General features: G+C 60.9%; 1 protein-coding gene across 1 annotated transcript; it reads left to right on the top strand.

Moving 5' to 3' along the window:
* Positions 1–3: 3 nt before the first annotated feature.
* Positions 4–17,298, top strand: ABCF1 (ATP binding cassette subfamily F member 1; the record flags this gene model as incomplete). The annotated part of the gene is given in 22 exon segments (XM_082076523.1): positions 4–19; positions 1,195–1,241; positions 1,334–1,420; positions 3,672–3,804; positions 4,625–4,659; positions 4,856–4,951; positions 5,050–5,115; positions 5,207–5,257; positions 5,373–5,429; positions 5,528–5,602; positions 5,693–5,818; positions 10,199–10,299; positions 10,373–10,458; positions 11,511–11,650; positions 11,723–11,871; positions 12,559–12,642; positions 14,022–14,146; positions 14,216–14,328; positions 16,098–16,239; positions 16,242–16,268; positions 16,927–17,001; positions 17,107–17,298. Coding segments are annotated over 22 exon segments (2,023 nt in total), but the record flags the coding sequence as incomplete, so codon positions are not given.
* Positions 17,299–17,570: the final 272 nt, after the last annotated feature.

Here is a 17,570-nt window from a genome sequence, read left to right as displayed (position 1 = left end):
GGGGAGGACGAGGGGCAGGGTGAGCGGACGGAATGGGGGGGACAGGGGGGCTGCCCGGGCGCCTGGGTCCCCTCAGGGGATTGGGGGGGGGTGGGGGCGGGGGGGGGGGGGGCAGCCGGACGCCTGGGTCCCCTGGGGGGGGGGTTTGAGCCTTTGAGGGGGGGGATCAGCATTCTGAGGGGGGAATTGGCCTTGAAGGGGGGGGATCAAGACTTTGGGGGGGGGATTAAGACTTTAAGAGGGGAATTAAACCCTTTAGGGGTGAATTAAACCCTTTTGGGGGGGGATTAAACCCTTTAGGGGTGAATTAAACCCTTTAGGGGTGAATTAAACCCTTTTGGGGGGGGGATTAAACCCTTTTGGGGGGGAATTAAACCCCTTTGGGGGGGGATTAAACCCTTTAGGGGTGAATTAAACCCTTTTGGGGGGAATTAAACCCTTTTGGGGGGGATTAAACCCTTTTGGGGTGAATTAAACCCTTTTGGGGGGGAATTAAACCCTTTAGGGATGAATTAAACCCTTTTTGGGGGGAATTAAACCCTTTAGGGGGGGATTAAACCCTTTAGGGGTGAATTAAACCCTTTTTGGGGTGGATTAAACCCTTTTGGGGGGGAATTAAACCCCTTTGGGGGGGGATTAAACCCTTTAGGGGTGAATTAAACCCTTTTGGGGGGAATTAAACCCTTTTGGGGGGAATTAAACCCTTTTGGGGGGGATTAAACCCTTTTGGGGTGAATTAAACCCTTTTGGGGGGGAATTAAACCCTTTAGGGATGAATTAAACCCTTTTTGGGGGGGATTAAACCCTTTTTGGGGGGAATTAAACCCTTTAGGGGTGAATTAAACCCTTTTTGGGGGGGATTAAACCCTTTAGGGGGGGATTAAACCCTTTAGGGGTGAATTAAACCCTTTTTGGGGGGGATTAAACCCTTTAGGGGTGAATTAAACCCTTTTGGGGGGGGATTAAACCCTTTTGGGGGGGGGATTAAACCCTTTTGGGGTGAATTAAACCCTTTTGGGGGGGGGATTAAACCCTTTGGGGGGGGGAATTAGCCCTTTAGGGGCTGAATAATCCTGTGGGGGGGTCTGGAGTGTCTTGGGGTGGGGGTGGCGGCCCCGGACGCCTGGGTCCCTGGGGGCGGGGCGTGTTCCCCGGACGCCTGGGTCCATCGGCGGCTGCCCCTCCCCCCCCCAGCCCAGCCGGTGCGCAAAGGGAAGCGGGACCGGCGGGGCAAGAAATCGGTGAGTGCTGTGACCCCTGACCTTTGACCCCGGAGCCTGAGCGTGACCCCTGACCCCGCCCTTTGCTCCGCCCCCCCTCCACCCCCCCCCAGTTCTTCGAGGAGTTGGCGGAGGAGGAGAAATCGGCCCCCCCCGCCGCCCCCCCCGCGGGCCCCGAGGCGGAGGCGGCGCCGCAGCAGGTGCGAGGGGGCGGGGCTAACGGGGGGGCGGGGCTAGAGGGGGTGGGGCTGTGGGTGGGGCTAAAAGAGTGGGGGTAAGTGGGGTGGAGCTGAGGGGGTGGAACTAAAGAGGGTGGGGGTAGGGGGGGTGGAGCTAAAGGGGGTGGGGCTAAAGGGGGTGGGGCTAAAGGGGGTGGAGCTGGGGGCGTGGCTAAAAGGGTGGGGGTAAATGGGGGGGAGCTGAGGGGGTGGCTAAAGGGGTGGAGCTAAAGAGAGTGGGGCTAGAGGGGGTGGGGCTGTGGGCGTGGCTAAAAGAGTGGGGCTAAATGGGTTGAGCCGAGGGTGGTGCTGAAGGGGGTGGAGCTAAAGAGGGTGGGGCTATAGGGGGTGGAGCTAAAGAGGGAGGGGCTGTGGGTGTGGCTTAAAAGTGTGGGGCTAAAGAGGGTGGGGCTGTGGGCGTGGCTAAAGGGAGTGTGGCTAAAGAGGATGGGGCTGTGGGTGGGGCTAAACGAGGTGGAGCCGAGGGTGGTGCTGAAGGGGGTGGAGCTAAAGAGGGTGGTGCTAGAGGGCGTGGAGCTAAAGAGGGTGGGGCTGTGGGCGTGGCTAAAAGGGTGGGGGTAAATGGGGTGGAGCTGAGGGGGTGGGTGAAGGGGGTGGGGCTAAAGAGGGTGGAGCCGAGGGGGTGGCTGAAGGGGGTGGAGCTAAAGAGGGTGGGGCTAGAGGGGGTGGGGCTAAAGAGGGTGGGGCTGTGGGCGGGGCTAGAAGAGTGGGGCTAAATGGGGGGGAGCCGAGGGGGTGGCTGAAGGGGGTGGAGCTAAAGAGGGTGTGGCTAGAGGGGGTGGCTAAATGGATGGGGCTAAATGGGGTGGAGCCAAGGGTGTGGCTGAAGGGGTGGAGCTAAAGAGGGTGGAGCAAAAGAGGGTGGGGCTGTGGGCGTGGCTAAAAGGGTGGAGCTAAAGAGGGTGGGGCTGTGGGCGTGGCTAAACGGGTGGGGCTAAAGGGGGTGGAGCCAAGAGTGTGGCTGAAGGGGTGGAGCTAAAGAGGGTGTGGCTTTAAAGGGTGGGGGTAAAGGGGGTGGAGCTAAAGATGGTGGGGCTGGGGGAGTGGCTAAAAGAGTGGGGGGTAAATGGGGAGGAGCAGGGGGTGGGGCTAAAGAGGGTGGGGCTGAAGAGGGTGGGGCTGTGGGCGGGGCTAGAAGAGTGGGGGGTAAATGGGGAGGAGCAGAGGGTGGGGCTGAAGGGAGTGGGGCTGAAGAGGGTGGGGCTATGGGCGGGGCTAAAGGGGTGGGGCTAAATGGGGCGGGGCTGTGGGCGTGTCTAAAAGGGTGGGGCTAAATGGGGTGGAGCTGAGTGTGGAGCTAAAGAGGGCGGGGCTGTGGGCGTGGCTGAAGGGGGTGGGGCTAGAGGGGGTGGGGCTAAAGGGGGTGGGGCTGTGGGCGTGGCTAAAAGAGTGGGGGTAAATGGGGGGGAGCCGAGGGGGTGCAGCTAAAGAGGGTGTGGCTAAAGAGGGTGTGGCTTAAAAGGGTGGGGGAAAAGGGGGTGGAGCTAAAGAGGGTGGGGCTGTGGGTGTGGCTGAAGGAGGTGGAGCTAGAAAGGGTGGGGCTAGAGGGGGTGGGGCTAAAGAGGGTGGAGCCGAGGGGGTGGCTGAAGGGGGTGGGGCTAGAGGGGGCAGGGCTAAAGAGGGTGGGGCTGCGGGCGTGGCTAAAAGAGTGGGGATAAATGGGGTGGAGCCAAGGGGGTGGCTGAAGGGGTGGAGCTAAAGAGGGTGGGGCTGTGGGTGTGGCTGGGGGGGTGGAGCTAAATGGGGTGGAGCTGAGCGGGTGGCTGAAGGGGGTGGGGCTAAAGAGGGTGTGGCTTGAAAGGGTGGGGGTGAAGGGGGTGGAGCTAAATAGGGTGTGGGTGTGGGCGTGGCTAAAAGGGGTGGGGCTGAAGGGGTGGAGCTAAGTAGGAGCAAAAGAGGGTGGGGCTGAAGGGGTGGAGTTAAAGGGGGCGTGGCTAAAGGGGTGGGGTTAAAGAGGGTGTGACTTGGGGGTGTGGCTAAAGCGGGTGGGATTAGAGGTGGGGCTAATGAGGGTGGGGCTGGGGCGTGGCTAAAGGGGTGGAGCTGAGGGTGTGGCTCAAGGGGGTGTGGCTAAAGGGGTTCGGGCTGGGGTTTCATGGCTAAAGGGGGACGTGGGGCTGGGACTTGGAGGAGACGAGCGGGGTAATAAACGTGGTAATTAATGAGGATTTTAACGAGGTTCTGCCCCCCCCCGCCACCCCCGCCCCCCCAGTCCTCCCGGAGGAAGCGAGACCGGCGGAAAGATCGGCGGCGGGCGGAGGCGGAGCCTGAGGACGAGGAGGCGGAGCTTAGCCGGCGCCTGCGGGAGCTGGCGGCCGCCGGCAGCGACGAAGAGGAGGAGGAAGGTCAGATTTGGGGTGGGAGGGGTCCATTATCATCCCCTACACCTTCAGGAGCAGTGAGTCCTCCCTGGCTAGAGCGTCCCTACCAGGAAGCACAAGGCTGGGGCGCTCTGGATGAGCTGAGACTCTATGGTTGCTCACTAAACACCCCCCCAGATCTACGAGCAGTGAGTCCTCCCTGGCCAGAGCGTCCCTACCAGGAAGCCCCAGGCTGGGGCGCTCTGGATGAGCTGAGACTCTATGGTTGCTCACTAACCACCCCCCCACCTCTATGGCCAGCGAGTCCTCCCCGGCCAGAGCGTCCCTACAGGCTGGGGCACTCTGGGCTGTGGATGACTTGAGACTCTATGGTTGCTCACTAACCGCCCCCCCACCTCTATGAGCAGTGAGTCCTCCCTGGCCAGAGCGTCCCTACAGGAAGCACCAGGCTGGGGCGCTCTGGATGAGCTGAGACTCCTATGGTTGCTCGCTAACCACCCCCCCACCTCTATGAGCAGCGAGTCCTCCCCGGCCAGAGCGTCCCTACAGGCTGGGGCGCTCTGGGCTGTGGATGACCTGAGACTCTATGGTTGCTCACTAACCGCCCCCCCACCTCTATGAGCAGTGAGTCCTCCCTGGCCAGAGCGTCCCTACCAGGAAGCCCCAGGCTGGGGCGCTCTGGATGAGCTGAGACTCTATGGTTGCTTACTAACCACCCCCCCACCTCTATGACCAGCGAGTCCTCCCCAGCCAGAGCGTCCCTACAGGCTGCGGCGCTCTGGGCTGTGGATGACCTGAGACTCTATGGTTGCTCACTAACCACCCCCCCTTGTCTGCCCCACAGCTCCAGCCCCCAGGAAAGGGGGGAGGAGGAGGAAGGTGAGTAAATGGGGGGGGGGGGGGGATCCCCAAAATATCCTCAGGGCGGCTCTGAGGGGTTGGGGGGGATCTAAAAGCGGGGGGAGGAGCCAGAATTGGGGGGCGGGGGGGGTAAAACTGGCACTTTTTGGAGTCGGGGGACACACACACCCCCCTTGGAATTGGGGGGTCCCCATGTCCCCCAATGCTCTTGCAGGGCGGGAACGTCTTTGCGGCGCTGAGCCGGGAGCAGAGCGAGGAGGAGGAGGAGGAGCGCAGGGATGAAGGGTCACGGCCCCCCAAAGGCAAAAAGGTGGTGGGGGGCTCGGCTAAAAGGGGGTGGGGGGCACCCCCAAAGCATTAACAGAGTGGCCGGACGCCTGGGTCCCTTCCTCCGCTGGCTCCGGGCAGGAGGAAGATGAGGGCGAGAAGAAGAGGAAGAGCCGCAAGAACGAGAAACCCAAGGGGAAGCGGCAGGTGAACGAGGGGGGGTCAGCATTTTGGGGGGGGGGGTGGGGGTGTGCAAATCTGGGGGGGCTCACCCCATATTTCCCATCCCCCCCCTTAGGGAAAAGCGCCCAGTGAGGATGAGGCCGAAGGCTCCGATGACAACACAAAGGTGGGGGCGGGGCAAAGCCGGACACCTGGTCCTCTTTTCTATGGGGTGGGGGGGTGCTGACGTCCCCCAAATTTTGCGTCCCCCCCCCCCAAATTGTGTTTCTGTCTTCTCCTAGAAGGTGATGCGTGATGATGATGATGAGGATGAAGAGCCCCAAAAGGGCAGCGAGCCTGTGAGTCCCTCGGCGGGAGGGGGCGGGGCGGCTCCCGGACGCCTGGGTCCCCTGCGGTTGACATGGGGGGGTTTGGGGGGGGCGTCCCCCCATTACAGGAGGAGGAGGAGGCGCCGAAGGCCGAACTCGACCCCCGCATCAGCAAAAAGGAGAAAAAGAAGATGAAGAAGCAGGTGAAAGGGGGCGGGGCTTCATCCCCAAGGGGGCGTGGCTTGCCCCGGGGGGTGTGGCTGACCACGCCCCCCTTTTGGCTCTGCCCCTAGATGGAATACGAGCGGCAAGTGGCCACCATGAAGGCGGCGGCGGCCGCGGGGGAGAACGACTTCGCGGTGTCGCAGGCCGAGCTGTCGTCGCGCCAGGCCATGCTGGAGAACGCCTCCGACATCAAGGTGACCCCAAAATGCCGCGATTCGCCCCCAAAACGCCGCGATTTGACCCAAAAACGCCGCGATTCGGCAAAAAAACACCCCGGTTCGAACCAAAAACACCCCGGTTCGGCACAAAAACACCCCGGTTTGACCCAAAACACCCCAGTTCGCCCCAAAAACACCCCGGTTCGCCCCCAAAACACCCCAATTTGACCCAAAAACACCCCGGTTCAGCCCAAAACACCGCGCTTCGGCACAAAAACACCCCGGTTTGACCCAAAAACACCCCGGTTTGACCCAAAAACACCCCGGTTCGACCCAAAACACCCCGCTTCGGCACAAAAACACCCCGATTCGACCCAAAAACATCCCGGTTCGACCCAAAAACATCCCGGTTCGACCCAAAAACACCCTGATTCAGCACAAAAACACCCTGATTCAGCACAAAAACACCCTGATTCAGCACAAAAACACCCCGGTTTGACCTAAAAACACCCTGGTTCGCCCCAAAAACACCCCGATTTGACCCAAAGACACCGTGGTTCACCCCAAAAACGCTGCGGTTCGACCCAAAAACACCCCAGTTCGACCCAAAAACACCCGGTTCGACCCAAAAACACCCCGGTTTACCCAAAATCACCCCGGTTTGACCCAAAAAACACCCCGGTTCGGCACAAAAACACCCCGATTCAACCCAAAACCACCCCGGTTCGGCCAAAAAACACCCCGATTCGGCACAAAAACACCCTGATTCGCCCCAAAAACGCCGCGATTCGACCCAAAAACACCCCGGTTTGGCACAAAAACACCCCGGTTTGACCCAAAACACCCCGATTCGACCCAAATACACCCCGGTTCGACCCAAAACACCCCGATTCGCTCCAAAAACACCCCGGTTTGACCCAAAAACACCCCGGTTCGACCCAAAAACACCCCGATTTGACCCAAAAACACTCCGGTTTGACCCAAAAACACCCCGATTCGCCCCAAAAACACCGCGATTCGGCACAAAAACACCGTGGTTCACCCCAAAAACGCCGCGGTTCGACCCAAAAACACCCCAGTTCGACCCAAAAACACCCCGGTTCGACCCAAAAACAGCCCGGTTTGACCCAAAAACACCCCGGTTTGACCCAAAAACACCCTGATTCGACCCAAAACACCCCGCACCGGCACAAAAACACCACGGTTTGACCCAAAAACACCCCGATTCGACCCAAAAACACCCCGGTTCGGCACAGAAACACCCCGGTTCGACCCAAAAACACCCCGATTCGACCCAAAACACCCCGGTTTGACCCAAAAACACCGTGGTTCACCCCAAAAACGCCGCGGTTCGGCCCAAAAACACCCCAGTGCGACCCAAAAACACCCGGTTCGACCCAAAAACGCCCCGATTCGACCCAAAACCACTCCGGTTTGACCCAAAACCACCCTGATTCGACCCAAAAACATCCCGGTTCGACCCAAAAACACCCCAATTCGACCCAAAAACACCCTGATTCAGCACAAAAACACCCCGGTTTGACCCAAAAACACCCCGGTTCGGCACAGAAACACCCCGGTTCGACCCAAAAACACCGGGGTTAGACCCAAAAACACCCCGATTCGACCCAAAACCACCCCGGTTCGGCACAAAAACACCCCGATTCGACCCAAAAACACCCTGATTCGACCCAAAAACACCCCGGTTCGACCCAAAACCACCATAATTCGACCCAAAACCACTCGGTTCGGCACAAAAACACCCCGGTTTGACCCAAACACACCCAGGTTTGACCCAAAAACACCCTGGTTTGCCCCAAAAACACCACGGTTCAGCACAAAAACACCCCGGTTTGACCCAAAAACACCCTGATTCGACCCAAAACCACCCCGGTTTGACCCAAAAACACCCCGTTTGACCCAAAAACACTCCGGTTTGACCCAAAAACACCCTGGTTCGCCCCAAAAACACCCCGATTTGACCCAAAGACACCGTGGTTCACCCCAAAAACGCCGCGATTCGACCCAAAAACACCCCAGTTCGACCCAAAAACACCCGGTTCGACCCAAAAACACCCCGGTTTACCCAAAATCACCCCGGTTTGACCCAAAAAACACCCCGGTTCAGCACAAAAACACCCCGATTTGACCCAAAGACACCCCGATTCGCCCCAAAAACACCCCGGTTCGACCCAAAAACACCCCGATGTGACCCAAAAACACCCCGGTTTGACCCAAAACACCCCGATTCGACCCAAAAACACCCCGATTTGACCCAAAAACACCCCGGTTCGACCCAAAAACACCCCGATTTGACCCAAAAACACTCCGGTTTGACCCAAAAACACCCCGATTCGCCCCAAAAACACCGCGATTCGACCCAAAACCACCCCGGTTCGACCCAAAAACACCGCGGTTCGACCCAAAAACACCCCGATTTGACCCAAAAACACCGTGGTTCACCCCAAAAACGCCGCGGTTCGACCCAAAAACACCCCAGTTCGACCCAAAAACATCCCGGTTCGACCCAAAAACAGCCCGGTTTGACCCAAAAACACCCCGGTTTGACCCAAAAACACCCTGATTCGACCCAAAACACCCCGCTTCGGCACAAAAACACCACGGTTTGACCCAAAAACACCCCGATTCGACCCAAAAACACCCCGGTTCGGCACAGAAACACCCCGGTTCTACCCAAAAACACCCCGATTCGACCCAAAACACCCCGATTTGACCCAAAGACACCGTGGTTCACCCCAAAAACGCCGCGGTTCGGCCCAAAAACACCCCAGTGCGACCCAAAAACACCCGGTTCAACCCAAAAACGCCCCGATTCGACCCAAAACCACTCCGGTTTGACCCAAAAACACTCCGGTTTGACCCAAAACCACCCTGATTCGACCCAAAAACACCCCGGTTCGACCCAAAAACACCCCGGTTCAACCCAAAATCACCCCGATTTGACCCAAAAACACCCCAATTCGCCCCAAAAACACCCCAGTTAGACCCAAAAACACCCGGATTCGACACAAAAACACCCCGGTTTGACCCAAAAACACCCCGGTTCAACCCAAAAACACCCCGGTTCGCCCCAAAAACACCCCAATTCGACCCAAAACCACTCGGTTCGGCACAAAAACACCCCGGTTTGACCCAAAAACACCCCGGTTTGACCCAAAAAACACCCCTGTTCGGCACAAAACACCCCGATTCGGCACAAAAACACCCCGGTTCGACCCAAAAACACCGCGGTTTGACCCAAAAACACCCCGATTCGACCCAAAAACACCCCGATTTGACCCAAAAACACCGTGGTTCACCCCAAAAACGCCGCGGTTCGACCCAAAAACACCCCAGTTCGACCCAAAAACACCCGGTTCGACCCAAAAACACTCCGGTTTGACCCAAAACCACCCTGATTCGACCCAAAAACACCCCAGTTTGACCCAAAAACACCCCGATTCGGCACAAAAACACCCCGATTCGACCCAAAAACACCCCGATTCGCCACAAAACCACCCGCCTCCCCCCGCCATCCCGGTGAGGTGGTATCGTCCGTGTCCCCCCCCTGTAGCAGACACTTGGTAGGTTCCAGTGGGCTGTATAGTTACTTTGGGAAAAGGGGGGATGGGTTGTACCATTGTGCTGGGGAAAGGGGGGGGGTGGGGTGCGCCATTGAGAAAGGGGGGAGGTGGGTTGTACCATTGTACTGGGGAAAAGGGGGGGGCTGGGGTGTCCCATTGAGAAAGGGGAGACATGGGTTGTACCATTGTGCTGGGGAAGGGGGGGGGTGGGGTGCACCGTTGAGAAAGGGGGGAGGTGGGTTGTACCATTGTATTGGGGGAGGGGGGGACTGGGGTGCACCACTATATTGGGAAAAGGGGGGACAGGTTGTACCATTGTGCTGGGGAAAGGGGGGGCTGGGGTGCACCACTATATTGGGAAGAGGGGGGACAGGTCGTACCATTGTACTGGGGAAAAGGCGGGGCTGGAGTGCACCATTGATAAGGGGCGAGGTGGGTTGTACCATTGTACTGCGGAAGGGGGGGGTGGGGTGTCCCATTGAGAAAGGGGGGAGGTGGGTTGTACCATTGTACTGGGGAAGGGGGGGGGCTGGGGTGCACCATTGAGAAAGGGGGGAGGTGGGTTGTACCATTGAACTGGGGAAAGGGGGGGCTGGGGTGCGCCATTGAGAAAAGGGGGAGGAGGGTTGTACCATTGTACTGGGGAAAAGGGGGGGCTGGGGTGCACCATTGCAAACGGGGGGAGGCGGGTCGTACCATTGCCCTTAAAATCAGGGCGAACCCGTTTATACCATTACAGTGGGGAAAAGCCCCCCCTGGGCTGTACCACTGCGCTGCGGGGGGGGTGTTCAGGCTTTTGGGGACTTTCCTGACCCCCCCATCCCTTTTACAGCTGGAGAAATTCAGCATCTCCGCCCACGGGAAGGACCTTTACGTCAACGCCGACCTCTATATCGTATCCGGGCGCCGCTACGGCCTCGTGGGACCCAACGGGTGGGTGCTCCCCCCCCTTGGGGGGTCAATTTGGGGCTCCCCAAAATCACGTTTCGCCTCCTATTTGGATTAGGAAGGGGAAGACGACGCTCTTGAAACACATCGCGAACCGGGCGCTGAGCATCCCCCCCAACATCGACGTGTTGCTGTGCGAACAGGGTGGGTCTGGGGTACCCCAATATATCGGAAAAGGGGGGACGGATCGTACCATTGTATTGGGGAAAGGGGGGGCTGGGGTGCGCCATTGAGAAAGGGGCGAGGTGGGTTGTACCATTGTACTGGGGAAAAGGGGGGGTTGGGGTGCGCCATTGTGAAACGGGGGAGGTGGGTTGTACCATTGTACTGGGGAAAAGGGGGGGCTGGGGTGCACCATTGAGAAAGGGGCGAGGTGGGTTGTACCATTGTGCTGGGGAAAAGGGGGTTGGGGTGCGCCATTGTGAAACGGGGAAGGTGGGTTGTACCATTGTACTGGGGAAAAGGGGGGGGGCTGGGTTGCACCATTGAGAAAGGGGTGAGGTGGGTTGTACCATTGTGCTGGGGAAATGGGGGGGTTGGGGTGCGCCATTGCGAAACGGGGGAGGTGGGTTGTACCATTGTGCTGGGGGAGGGGGGGACTGGGGTGCACCACTATATTGGGAAAAGGGGGGACAGATCGTACCATTGTATTGGGGAAAGGGGGGGCTGGGGTGCACCATTGTGAAACGGGGGAGGTGGGTTGTACCATTGTGCTGGGGAGAAGGGGGGGGCTGGGTTGCACCATTGAGAAAGGGGCGAGGTGGGTTGTACCATTGTACTGGGGAAAAGGGGGGGCTGGGGTGCACCATTGTGAAATGGGGGAGGTGGGTTGTACCATTGTACTGGGGAAAAGGGGGGGCTGGGGTGCACCATTGTGAAATGGGGGAGGTGGGTTGTACCATTGTACTGGGGAAAAGGGGGGGCTGGGGTGCACCATTGCGAAACGGGGGAGGTGGGTTGTACCATTGTGCTGGGGGAGGGGGGGACTGGGGTGCACCACTACATTGGGAAAAGGGGGGACAGGTCGTACCATTGTATTGGGGAAAGGGGGGGCTGGGGTGCACCATTGAGAAAGGGGGGAGGTGGGTTGTACCATTGTACTGGGGAAGGGGGGGCTGAGTCTGGGGGGTCCCCTGGGGTTCCGGACACCCCCGAAACACCATAAACCCCCCCAAAATCACCCCCAAAACCCCCAGAGGTGGTGGCGGACGATACGCCGGCCGTCCAGGCCGTTCTGCGCGCCGACACCAAGCGGCTGCGGCTCCTGGACGAGGAGAAACGGCTCCAATCGCTGCTGGACGGGGGGGACGACGCGGCCGCCGAGCGCTTGGAAAAGGTGGGGGGGACGCTTGGGGACGTCGGGGGCCCCCCAAAACCCCCCTGGTTTAACCCTAAGGGTGCCGTGTAGGTGTACGAGGAGCTTCGGGCCATCGGGGCGGCGGCGGCCGAGGCCAAAGCGCGGCGGATTTTGGCCGGTTTGGGGTTTAACCCCGAAATGCAGAACAGGGCGACCAGGAAATTCAGCGGGGGGTGGAGGATGAGGGTGTCGCTGGCGCGGTGAGTGACACGACGGGGGGGCGGGGTCACGGAGGGGGTGTGGCCTGGGAGGGGCAGGGTCTCGGAAGGAGGCGGGGCTTGTGAAAGGGGTGGAGCCTGGGAAGAGGGTGGGGTCTTTGAAGAGGTGTGGGCTGTGAAGGGGGCGGGGCCATAGCCGGGGGGGGCTCTGAAGGGGGCGTGGCCTGTGAAAGGGTGGGGTCTATGAAGGGTGTGGCCTGTGAAGGGGTGGGGGCTCTGAAGGAGACGGGGTTTATGAAAGGGGTGGAGCCTGGGAATGGGGCGTGGCCTGTGAAGAGGGTGGGGTGTTTGAAGAGGTGTGGGCTGTGAAGGGGGCGGGGCCATAGCTGTGGGGGCTCTGGAGGGGGTGTGGCCTGTGAAGGGGCGAGGTCTATGAGGGGTGTGGCCCGTGAAGAGGGTGGGGCCTCTGAAGGGGGTGTGGCCTATGAAGGGGTGGGGTCTTTGTGTAGGGTGGGGCCTGTGATGGGGGCGGGGTCTCTAACAGGGGTGGTGCCTGTCAAAGGGCCATGCTTTTCTGAGGGGGTGTGGCCTGTGAAGAGGGCGGGGCCTCTGAGGGGTGTGGCCGGCGAAGGGGCGGGGCCTGTGAAAGGGTGGAGCCTCTGAGGGGTGTGGCCTGTAAGGGGTGTGGCTGGTGAGGGGCGGGGTCAGGTGCCACTGCTGCCCCCCCAGGGCCCTGTTCATGGAGCCCACGCTGCTCATGTTGGACGAGCCCACCAACCACCTGGACCTCAACGCCGTCATCTGGCTCAACAAGTGAGGGGCGGGGCCTCCGAGGGGGCGGGGCCTGCGAAGGGGCGGGGTCTGGGAGCGGGTGGAGCCTCGGGGGGGTGTGGCCTCTGAAGGGGTGTGGCCTGTGAAGAGGGTGGGATCTGTGAAGGGGGTGGTGTCTCTAAAGGGGTGTGGCCTGCGAGGGGGTTGAGCCTCTGAGGGGGTGTGGCCTGTGAAGTGGGTGGAGCTTTTTCTGAGGGGGTGTGGCCTCTGATGGGGTGTGGCCTGTAAAGAGGTAGGGTCTGTGAAGGGGGTGTGGTATTTAAGGGGCGGGGCCTGTGAGGGGGCGGGGCCTCTGAGGGGTGTGGCCTGTGAAGAGGTGGGGTCTGTGAAGGGGGTGGGGGGTCTCTAAAGGGGCGGGGCCTGCGACGGGGTGGAGCCTCTGGGGGGAGTGTGGCCTGTGAAGAGGGCGGGGCCTCTGAGGGGTGTGGAGCCTCTGAGGGGCGTGGCCTCTGAGGGGGTGTGGCCTGTGAAGAGGGTGGAGCTTTTCTGAGAGGGTGGGGCCTCTGAGGGGTGTGGCCTGTGAAGAGGTGGGGTCTGTGAAGGGGGTGGGGTCTTTATGGGGCGGGGCCTGCAAGGGGGTGGAGCCTCTGTGGGGGTGTGGCCTGTGAAGAGGGCGGGGCCTCTGAAGAGGTGTGGCCTCTGAGGGGTGTGGCCTGTGAAGAAGTGGGGTCTGTGAAGGGGGTGAGGGTCTCTAAAGGGGCGGGGCCTGCGAGGGGGTGGAGCCTCTGAGGGGGTGGGGCCTCTGAAGGGGTGTGGCCTGTGAAGAGGGCGGGGCCTCTGAGGGGTGTGGCCGTTGAAGGGGTGTGGCCTGTGAAGAGGTGGGCTCTGTGAAGGGGGTGGTGTCTCTAAAGGGGCGGGGCCTGTGAGGGGGTGTGGCCTCTGAGGGGTGTGGCCTCTGAAGCAGTGGGGTCTGTGAAGGGGGCGGTGTCTCTAAAGGGGCGTGGCCTGCGAGGGGGCAGAGCCTCTGGGGGGTGTGGCCTCTGAGGGGTGTGGCCTCTGAAGGGGTGTGGCCTGTGAAGAGGTGGGGTCTGTGAAGGGGGAGGTGTCTCTAAAGGGGCGTGGCCTGCGAGGGGGGTGGAGCCTCGGGGGGGGGCGGTGTGCGGGTCACAAGGGCCCCACGGGGGGTGCCGGGGGGTGTCCCCAAAGCCACCGTGTCCCCTCATTGTCCCCCCATCGCCCCCATTGTCCCATTGTCCCCATTGTCCCTATTGTCCCCATCGCCCCCATCGCCCCCATCGCCCCCATTGTCCCATTGTCCCCATTGTCCCCATTGTCCCCATTGTCCCCATCGCCCCCATTGCCCCCATCGCCCCCATTGTCCCCATCACCCCCATCGCCCCCATTGTCCCCATTGTCCCCAGTTACCTGCAGAGCTGGAAGAAGACGCTGCTGGTGGTTTCCCACGATCAAGGATTCCTGGACGACGTCTGCACCGACATCATCCACCTGGACGCCCAGCGCCTCTTCTACTACCGCGGCAACTACAGTACGTGACCCCGGGGGGGTTAATTAGGGTCCCCGGGGTGATTAACGGGGCGTTAATTACCCCCCGCAGTGACGTTCAAGAAGATGTACGAGCAGAAGCAGAAGGAGCTGCTGCGGCAGTTCGAGAAGCAGGAGAAGAAGCTGCGCGACCTCAAGGCCGGCGGCAAGTCCACCAAGCAGGCGGTGAGGGGGGATCCAGGATCCGCTGCGGGATCCGGTCCGGGGGAGGTGATCTGGGGGGTCTTTGTGTGACCCACCCTGTGCTGGGAGCTGGAGGGAGGGATCTGGAGGGATCTGGAGGGGGGATCGAGAGGGATCTAGAGGGATCTGGAGAGTGGATTGAGAGGGATCTGGAAGGTGGGTTGAGAGGGACCCGGAGGGTGGATCAAGAGGGACCTGGAGAGTGGATTTAGAGGGACCTGGAGGGTGGATCTAGAGATATCTGGAGAGTGGATCGAGAGGGATCTGGAGGGTGGATCTAGAGGGACACAGAGGGTGGATCATGAGGGGTCTGGAAAGGGGATTGAGAGGGATCTGGAGGGTGGATCAAGAAGGATCTGGAGGCTGGATCTAGAGATATCTGGAGATCGAGAGGGATCTGGAGAGCGGATCAAAAGGATCTGGAAGGTGGATCTAGAGGGATATGGAGGGTGGATCTGGAGGGATCTGGAGGGATCTGGAGGTGGATCGAGAGGGATCAAGAGGGATCTGGAGGGTGGGTTGAGAGGGATACGGAGGGTGGATCCAGAGGAATCTGGAGGGTGGATCTAGAGGGATCTGGAGGGTGGATCTAGAGGGATCAAGAGGGATCTGGAGGGTGGGTTGAGAGGGATATAGAGAGTGGATCCAGAGGGATATGGAGAGTGGATCTAGAGGGATCTAGAGGGTGGATCCAGAGTGATCAAGGGGATCTGGAGAGAGGATTGAGAGGGATCTGGAGGGATCTGGAGGGTGGATTGAGAGTGATATAGAGGGTGGATACGGGAGGGTGGATCTAGTGGGATCTAGAGGGATCTGGAGGATGGGTTGAGAGGGATATGGAGGGTGGATCAAAAGGGATCTGGACGGTGGATCAAGAGGGATCTGGAGGGTGGGATTGAGAGGGAACTGGAGTGTGGATCGAGAGGGATCTGGGGAGTGGATCTAGAGATATCTGGAGAGAGAATTGAGAGGGATCTGAAGGGTGGATCGAGAGGATCTGGAGGGTGGATCCACCCTCTGGCTGCCCACGGGGGGGGGCGGTTTCTTTGCACCATTCTCCCCCAGGGGGTGGATCCCTCACAGGGATCAGGCGATGGGGTGGGGGTGGTGTCATCGCTCAGCGGATCCCCAAGCAGATCCCTGAGCGGATCCCTCACGGGGCTCGGGTGAATGGGCGGGGGGGTCATCGCTCAGTGGATCCTGAGCGGATCCCAAGTGGATCCTGACTGGATCCCTCGCGGGCCTCGGGGGGTGGGGGATGGGGGGGTCGTTGCTCAGCATATCCTGAGTGGATCCCGAGCGGATCCCCAAGCGGATCCCTGAGTGGATCCCTGAGCAGATCCCTCACAAGGCTCGGGGGATGGGGGGATGAGGGGTGTCATCGCTCAGCAGATCCCGAGTGGATCCCGAGTGGGATGACGGGCGGATCCCTGGGCGGATCCCTGGGCGGACCCCCAAGTGGATCCCCAAATGGATCCCTGAGCGGATCCCGTGTGGATCCCTGAGCGGATCCCTGAGTGTATCCTGAACGGATCCCGAGTGGATCCCTGAGCGGATCCCGAGTGGATTCCTGAGCGGATCCTGAGCAGCTTGGGTGATGGGGGGGGGGTCATTGCTCAGCGGATCCTGAGTGGATCCCTGAGCGGATCCCGAGTGGATTCCTGAGTGGATCCTGAGCAGCTTGGGTGATTGGGGGGGGTCATTGCTCAGCGGATCCCGAGCGGATCCCGAGCGGCTGGGCGGCCCCGCAGGAGAAGCAGACGCGGGAGGCGCTGACCCGGAAGCAGCAGCGCTGCCGGCGCCGGGCGGCGGCCGAGGAGGCGCCCGAGGCGCCCGAGCTGCTCAAGCGCCCGCGGGAGTACACAGTGCGCTTCACCTTCCCCAACCCGCCCCCCTCAGCCCCCCCGTGCTCGGACTCCACGGTACGGGGGGTGGGGGTTCGATGGGGCTGGGGGGGTCTATGGGGCGGGGGGATTCTATGGGGCTGGGGGGTTCTATGGGGCTGGGGGGTCTATGGGGCTGGGGGAGATTTCTATGGGGCTGGGGGTTCTATGGGGCTGGGGGGTTCTATGGGGCCGGGGGGGTTCTGCGGGGCAGGGGGGCTCTATGGGGCTGGGGGGAGAATCTATGGGGCTGGGGGTTCTATGGGGCTGGGGGATCTATGGGGCTGGGGGGGGTTCTAGGGGGCAGGGGGGTTCTGTGGGGCGAATCTATGGGGCTGGGGGGATTCTATGGGGCTGGGGGGGTTCTATGGGGCTGGGGGAGAATCTATGGGGCTGGGGGGTCTATGGGGCTGGGGAAATTCTATGGGGCTGGGGGGATTCTATGGGGCTGGGGGGGGTTCTATGGGGCTGGGGGATTCTATGGGGCTGGGGGGGTCTATGGGGTGGGGGGTTCTATGGGGCCAGGGGGTCTATGGGGTGGGGTTCTATGGGGCCGGGGGGTTCTGCGGGGCAGGGGGGCTCTATGGGGCTGGGGGGAGAATCTATGGGGCTGGGGGGTTCTATGGGGCTGGGGGGTGAATCTATGGGGCTGGGGGTATTTGGGGTGTCCCCCCCCCAACCCGCCCCCCATTTCCAGGCGTTGATTTCGGGTACGAGGGGCAGGAGCTGCTGTTCCGCAACCTGGATTTCGGCATCGATATGGACTCCAGGGGTGAGACCCCCCAAAAAACACCCCCCGGGGGGGGGGGGACCCCAAAATCCAGGGGGACCCCAATAACAGGGGTCACCCCGTTTTTTGTGTGTGTCTCCCCCCCAGTTTGCATCGTGGGTCCCAATGGGGTGGGGAAGAGCACGTTGCTGCAGCTGCTGACCGGGCAGCTCACGCCGGTACGGACACCCCAAAATGGGGGGGCACCCCGAAAATGGGACACCCCAAAAATGGGGGGGCACCCCAAAAATGGGGGGGACACCCCAAAAATGGGGGGGTTACAGCGTCAAAATGATGGGGGTACAGACTCAAAATGGGAGGGTACAGCGTCAAAATGCGGGGGACACCCCGAAAATGGGGGGGGTACAGCCCCTAAAGTGGGGGGGTACAGCATCAAAATGGGGGTGCAGACCCAAAATGGGGGGGCACCCCAAAAATGGGGGGGTGCAGCCCCAAATGGGGGACACCCTGAAATGGGGGGTGCAGCCCCAAAATGGGGGGACACCCTGAAATGGGGGGGGCACCCCGAAAATGGGGGGGGACAGTCCCAAAATGGGGGGGGGGGGAGAGCC

The sequence above is a fragment of the Streptopelia decaocto genome (assembly GCF_964273445.1).
Source record: "Streptopelia decaocto genome assembly, contig: HAP1_SCAFFOLD_2253, whole genome shotgun sequence".
Taxonomy (NCBI): domain Eukaryota; kingdom Metazoa; phylum Chordata; class Aves; order Columbiformes; family Columbidae; genus Streptopelia; species Streptopelia decaocto.
Note: the sequence above shows the minus strand (reverse complement) of the source record. Positions and strands in the feature narration are given on the sequence as shown.